The following is a 7,397-nucleotide window of genomic DNA, read 5'->3' as shown; positions in this document are numbered from 1 at the left end:
CCCACCCCCCCAGCTACTGCATGTTTAGGCAGGACTGGGGGATGACCCCTGAAATATCACCCTGTGCTCCTTCTGCCAGCTTCCTTTCAGAACATCTGCCTATGGGGTCTTGTTTTGGGGACAGGGTCTGCCTAAGTGTAGCCCAGGGCGGCCTTGAACTCATGACCCCAGCATAGGGGTCGGAGGTGGTCATCAACCTTACTGTTTATAGTCCCTTTTTACAGGGTTTTAAGCTTGAAAGACTGGCAGAAAAGCCTCGTTCACACTGTCAGCTGCATTCCCAGCTTTTAGGCTCCTGCCTAGTGCATAGTAGGTGCTCAGCGAATGTTAGTTTGCAGGAAAGCACAGCTTCAGACTGCAAGGGGCCACTTCCGCCCCGGGCCTGCCACGCCGCCAGCGGGACGCGCTGGGGGTGGGGCCGGCGAAGGGAGGGCCGGGCGGTGGGGTTGCAAGCCTTCCTCCGGCAACTTCCCAGTAACTGCGGGATCCGATGCAGCCACCGCCCCGGAACCAGGCCTTCTCTGTTCTGCCTTCCAAGAGGGGGCCCAGGAGTAGCCCTTGGGAGGGCAGTCTCCCGCACGTCCCGAAGTCCCTCTGGCCACCCGGCGTCGATCCAGGCGGAGGCCGGGAGGGGGCCACCCTCCCCGCGAGGCTCCAGACTCAGGCATTTCCTCCCTGCTGCCCGGCGCGGCCTTCCCCTCCGAACGAAGAAAATCCTGGGGCCCGAGTAACCCGGCCGATCGCCCCGGTGTGCAGCGGCTGCCGAGCCAGGAGGGCCGCTCAGGGTAGGATAGGAGTCCGGAGCAGAAGCTGGTCGAGGGCAGCGCGACAGGGACTAAGCCGGACAGGGACAGGGCGCGGCCAGGGACCGGAGTGTGCAGAACGGGCGGCGCCTGGAAGGGGAACTTGAGCTGGGAGTGGAGGCAGAGCAGTGGGGCTGCTGGTCCCGGCGCTGCGAGCCGGGAACCGCCTCCAAGGCCAAGGACACGGGGGCCGCGGGGCCGCCGGGGCGCTGCGCGCATGCTGGACAGGGGACATCACCCGGGCTCGCGCCCTGGGCCGCCCGGGCTCCCGGCATGTCCGTGCGGTACACACTCAACCTGAAGGTCTTCTGGCCGGTGGTGACCGGGCTATGCACGGCGCTGGTGTGCCTCTACCATGCCCTGCGCAGCACCGAGGGAACCCGGGCCGAGCCCCCCGACGGCGTAGACAGCGGCTTCCCGCTGCTCAAGGTGGCCATCCTCCTTCTTCTCGGCTACATCCTCCTACGATGTCGCCACACCATCCGCCAGCGCCTCTTGCCAGGCTCTTCCCGCCCTTGTGGCCACGCCAACTTTTCAGCCAGATCCTTACAAGAGCCAGGCCTGAGCATCTTACTGGAGAGTTACTATGAGCACGAGGTGCGCCTGTCGCCGCATGTGTTAGGTCATAGCAAGGCGCACGTGAGTCGGATCGTGGGTGAACTGGTGCAGGCTGGCCGAGCCCGAGGGTCTCCAGGCCCCATCACCGGGGGAGCGCTGGCCTTGGCCTTCCGGGGAGATTTCATCCAGGTGGGCAGCGCCTACGAGCAGCATAAAATCCGCCGGCCAGACAGCTTCGACGTGCTGGTGCCACTGCGCTTCCCGCCGCAGGTGGCTCTGGAGCCGCGGAACCTGGGGACCGAGCCCACGCTGGCTCCTGCCTTCCGCAGCTGCTTCGTTTGTGCCCTCAAGGCACCGCCCTCGCCTTCAGGGACCTCGACAGGACAGTGGCATCGCGACTGCAAACCCTTTGCTGAAGGGTTTTGTGTGGATGTGCAGGGCCGACGCCACCTCTCTGCCACCCTGGTGCTGCGCTGGTTCCAGGCGCACCTACAGCGCTCCTTGGCCACGGTGCGCTACAGCCTGGAGGGTCGCTGTAGAGTTAGCCTGACCCCAGGTGGTCTGGAGCAGCCTCCCACCCTCCACATCCTTCCTTGCCGCACGGACTATGGCTGCTGTCGCCTTTCCATGGCCGTGCGCCTCATCCCCGCTGTCCATCTGGGCGATGGCGTCTTCCTTGTGGCACCGCCACCACCACCCTCGCCCAGCGGAGCCCTGTCAGAGCTGCCGGGTGGCCTGCGCGCTGAGGCACTGTGGGGTGTGAATACAGCACGCCAGGAGCAGAAATTGCTGGGCTGGCTTCAGGAACGGGCTCCTCCAGGTGCCTGCTACCTTAAGTGCCTGCAGCTGCTTAAAGCTCTTCGAGATCTGGGTGCCCGCGGGCTGGACCCTATGGCAGCTACCCACTGGGGCCGCATCCTGTCTTCCTACGTGCTGAAAACGGTGCTGCTGGCGGTGCTTCTGAAGGAGGGCGGTCCAACGCACAGCTGGGACGAGGCACACCTGAGTGAGTGCTTGGAGAAGCTGGTGAAGTTCCTTAGGGACTGCCTGCTGCGACGCCGAGACCTCTTCCACTGTGTCCTGGGTCCAGGTGGGGCGGCCGCCGAGGTGGGCCCCCTGCCCAAGGTGCTGCGCGAGGCCGCTCCAGTTGACCTCCTGGCACCCTTCGATCAGCATGCCCGGGAGCTTGCAGCGGCGCGGTTGCTGTCCACCTGGCGAAGGTTACCCCAGCTTCTCCGGGCCTACGGCGGTCCCCGCTACCTTGCCAGATGCCCCTTACCCCGGAGTCAACGCAACCAGGGCTTCCCTGAAGATGAACCATGAACCCGGATTACACTCCACCTGACCAATGTCCCTTTCCCACAGGATGGGAGGGAGGGTGGCAGTTCAATCCGAGGTGAGCTGTAGAAAGGGTTAGGAAATTTGGAGGATATCAAAGGCTTTGGTGGGCATAAATGTTCTGCCCTAGGCTCCATGACCCAAGATAGCTGTGGCATATTCTGCAGGCCCAATAGAGTGTCCTGGGTGGTCTTATGCTCACATATCTCTGCCCCCAAATTATTTGAAGCAATCATGTTTGACATGCCTACTTGTTAGATGCTAGGTTGTCAACTAGGTGTTCATGTTTTTGGAGGGGTGCTGTATGTTTGTTTCAGTTATGGGGTTGGACTCTTGGGTCTTGCGTATGCTAGGCAGCTACTTCACAACAGAGCTGCACATCCAGGGCCCCTAGTTTTGTTTTTAAAAGGGGGGGGGGAATACTTATCCACAACTGGAGTTGAAATTCTAGTCCAGCTGTTAGCATTCCAGAGCAATAATTTAGCCATTCCCATGAGCATTTGTGTATTTTTAATGGTGCAATCATAAGTTTGTTGAGCAAGATTAATGGAGTTGCCATAAATTAAGTGACCTTGCTAAGACCTGGCCGGGAGCTGGTTAGAGACTTTCAGAGCAAGCGGCCCTCTATGTCCAGCCATTCTCTTGTTCTGTGGTGGCCGGAACCAGGGACTATTCAAAGAGGGCTCCACGCAGTTATCTGGAAGACCAAAGCTCTGAGAAGCAGCTAGCCACCATTCAACACGCTTCAGGTCACAGGTGGAGATTGGACACTCAGCACCTGCTCATTTGAGCTGGGCAGAATGCAGAGGGAAAAGATCCTTAATTAAGACAGGTCTGGCAAAAGTGTGAAGCGCGAGTCTTGAAACAGATCCTGCCTGAGGCTCGCTGTCAGCCGGACACAACCCGCCTTTGTTTCAAAGTTTCTGAGCAAGCGGCACTGCAGGCGTGTTTCAGATTTAAGGATCTGTGGGGAGAAAATGCTTGGCATGTTGCCTAGTTAGGGCTCGGCTTTGGTGATGCCTTGTGTTGGGGTAGTGGTTGGAAGGTTCTTGATTGCCCAGATAACCTTACAGAGTCTTGGAGGCCAGCTCTTGCTTCTGTGAATGACCTGTAAAATAGTAGCTTGCAGTCTGTGCCTGGAGACCTACCATTTCTCACCAGTGGGCAGAAGAGGTGGGCCACAGGAGCTGAAGGAGAAGTCAGGGAGCTGGCCTTATAGTGTTTTGCTCTTCTCGACCGCGAGCTTCCCCAGGCTGGGGGCATCTTTCAGTTGGGAAGAGCCCATTCTCCTGTGCCTCTCAACCTCCCAGCTTCCTGACAGCTCCGAAGTGCACTTCACGTTTAGAATGTTCCACCTTCCTCTCTCCTAGTGAGAAGTGCGGCCACCTCAGCAATATACTTAGGGATTTTCTTTTTTAAGTAGATTCTTTAAAGTGAAGGTTGGAGGATGAAAATAGCCACATGAATAAGGCCATTGTTTAATGTCTTAGCTCTCTGGAGGGAACTCTGCAAACCCCCTTTCTTTAGGGCACCCGGTTGGCAATAGATGGGAATAGATTGTAGGGAACTTCTCGGTAGAGCTATGTTGGCTTCTGTGTCCTTTGCAACTGAAAGAGGAACAGCTGTCTCAGTGAGTTGTTTTGGGGACCATTCCTCTTGATACCCTAAGGTCATTCCTACTTTTTTGAGGCCAATATTTGGTCATAAGGTACGGCATTGGATGTAGGGGGTGTTCCGTCATCCTCTTGCAAGGACAGAAACTGCACAGGGGGTTTTATTTTAATTAAAAAAGTCAATGCCAAGGGAAGATTGTGTGTATGAGTATGTGTGTGTGTGTGTGTGTGTGTGTGTGTGTGTGTGTGTGTGTGGTATGTGTGTTCATCTGTGTGTATACTACACCTGTTTCCATACTCAGCCTGTTGATTCCTCTGTAGTCACTAAGTTGAAATAGGGGACAATGAGGCAATTTTCCAATTATTAGATTTTTTAAAATCGTGATAATATTTTAAAGTATAAAACTGGTTATTGTCATAAATATAAATATCTTTCTTGTACGTTTTTTTCCGTTATTTTTATTTTTATTTTTTTGGTTAATTAACCAAAATTTCATCCATCCTCAAAGCTTTTAAATTTTATTATATTATTATTATTAAATTAATGGGCATTGTGCTTGTGAATTAAAGAAATATTAATGTTTTATTTAAATGCCATGCTGAACAGTTGTTCTTTATATGTGGCAACCAAAACTTAAGAGATTTCGATCAATTTTGATCAATGTTTAGCGATCTGAAGCATGTACTGTGTACAGATGCAATAATACAGCCGTTGCGGTGGCTGCCCGAGGCCCCTGCGTTCAGCTGAGTTCTGCCTTTCGTTACAGCTACCGGCACAGCCTCTGTTTGATGTGTACACATTTTTGGTGTATATTTGGTACTGGAGAGTCACATATGCCAATATTCTCGTAGAAGATGGCTCTACCAAAAACTAAAGAGTCGTTTAGCCAGTGCCCAAAGATGTTTTGAGGAAGATGACTCAGCCCTTTTACAGTCAGACACTCAGTGACTCCCACTGCCCGGCTCGGAGCCTTCCTGGAATGTTCGTGGGATGGGAGAATGTGTTTTGCAAAATGAAGTTGGAATGGAAAGAGAGGACGGTTTGAGTGGATGCAAATATTGTCTGAGGATTGGGGACAGGGGGACTTAAGATGAACGGGAAAGGGAGAAATGGGAAGAGGGAGACAGATGAAGATCCCTCGAGGGTGGGAGGGTGTTTTAGGTGAAGAAGTGTGTTTTTTAGGTATGTGCTATTTCCAGCCAGGAGTCACAAACTCAGTAGCCGGAAGGCAGGAAAATAAATGAGGGCGGGGAGGGTGGCGGGGGCTGTGCCTACTTTAAAGAGGGCAAAGAAAAGGTGGGGCTAATTTCAGATTAAAATACTGAAGCTCACTGGTTTTTAATTTAAGCTATAATTTAAAATGTCTAAAACCACCGAGTGAGCAGAAAGTTGGTTGAACCTGAGGCCACCAGTTTGTGACACCTTGCCTTACACAGTTAACCTTTCCTCCGAGTATATATAAATTTATATTCTTTGCCGTGGAGATGATGGTTATATATACGTGGAGGTGTGCTAACTAGCTCATTTCTGCTTTAATCAGAGTTAAGCTTTATTATAGGAATAACAACAGAAAAAAATTAACAAAGCTACAGATAACATTTATCCCCAGTTTCTGGTAGGGTTCCAGTCAGAATCTCAACTAAAACACTTGGGGCTATTTCTGGATTTTCTTTGCTGGTGATTTGGGGTCAGCTTCTCTCCCTGGCTGGAGTTTGTGGATGAGTAATGAGGCGGAATTGCGGAATACATTCTTTCTTTGTATTTGGTTCCTTTCCGAAAATTAATTTCTTTGGTTGTTCTCCTTGGTCGAACCTAGCCCGGGACTTCACAATGTTGGTTGAAGGCATTAAACACCAGCAAAACAACAACCAAAACAGCCCGTGTTCCATCTTTGGGCCAAATTCCATGGCTTTGTACTATCGGCCTCTCCAAGAATCCTGCCGGCTTTACTCCCAGCATTTCCGTCTCTTTCTGACTCAGTGTCTCTCACCAAAATTGCCACCAGCTGAGCTTGCTTCTGAGGCATCTTTTGTCACCTCCCAGAGGAAGTTGCGGTTTCCACAGAACTGGGCTTCCTGGCTTTTCCCCGTCTACACAAAAGTTCCTCCCATGTGGAGAGAATGAAGTTTGTCCACATTTCTGACATCCCTCAGGAAGGCAACTCGCTCAGTGTTACCCCTGTGTGGTGCGTTAGCTTCTTTGTCTTTAATTGCGTGTCCGTAACATATCTCATTTTTTTTACGGCACACGGTGGGGGTGGGGATAATGCTAGTGGAAGTCAAGAGAGGGTAGCAAATTCCGGATCATGTAGACAGAGAGAATTGGTGAAGACCTGCAGCTAACTGGTATGGAATCTGCCTCTGGCAGTATTGGATATTTAGGACTATTTTAGCACCTTTTGGAGAATAAAAAAGTTCCCTTGTCTTAGTCGCTTGACTTGAAGCATTCCAGCACGGGCAGCTTTTTAACGTGCCTTCTGACCCCAAACCGCACATTGGGATACACTTTGAGGGTCTCCGTTACAGCCCAAGTTTGTTCCAATAAAAGAGACCAAAGAGTTAATCAGACCTGGTTGACTGCTATCACAACTGTGTGGTTAAGGACGTCTTAATCGCGCAGTTCATGACCCCAGTGGTCAAGGCCTGTCACTCCCATCTTCGTTTGAAGTTGGAGTACATTTGCACTTTTTGATCCTGTGGGTCACTAGCGGACCTTGTTCTTTTCCATTTTTTGCTGTATCAATAAAGGAATTTGTGGAAACCTCTGGACTGTGTGTGGGGCCTTTGGGGACCCTAGGGGAAGGGTGCTGGTGCCTGAGCCTGTACCAGCTTAAACTTTGCACAAACTTCAGTTGCTTTACTTCGGTTGCTCCCTCCCTTCCCTCCCCCAAATCCGTGTGTGTGTGTGTGTGTGTGTGTGTGTGTGTGTGTGTGTATAAACAAGAGCGCGAGAGAGAAGAAGTTCTGGGTGTTATAAACTCAGGTCCTCCTGCTGCTTGGGCGGCAATCACCTTATCGGCTGAGCCATCTCTCCAGCTCATCTCATAGACTTTTCTGGAACTCTGTCTCTTGATCTTACTGGAGA

At 52.4% G+C, this 7,397-nt stretch overlaps 1 protein-coding gene across 1 annotated transcript; it reads left to right on the top strand.

Annotated features, from left to right (window-relative positions):
* Window positions 1-429: 429 nt before the first annotated feature.
* Window positions 430-7,077, top strand: Itpripl2 (ITPRIP like 2). Its single transcript, XM_075972002.1, has one exon. It carries the CDS (start codon window positions 1,077-1,079, stop codon window positions 2,682-2,684), a length of 1,608 nt encoding a protein of 535 aa, XP_075828117.1. The 5' UTR covers window positions 430-1,076; the 3' UTR covers window positions 2,685-7,077.
* Window positions 7,078-7,397: the final 320 nt, after the last annotated feature.

This window comes from Microtus pennsylvanicus, chromosome 5, assembly GCF_037038515.1.
Source record: "Microtus pennsylvanicus isolate mMicPen1 chromosome 5, mMicPen1.hap1, whole genome shotgun sequence".
Taxonomy (NCBI): Eukaryota; Metazoa; Chordata; class Mammalia; order Rodentia; family Cricetidae; genus Microtus; species Microtus pennsylvanicus.
Note: the sequence above shows the minus strand (reverse complement) of the source record. Positions and strands in the feature narration are given on the sequence as shown.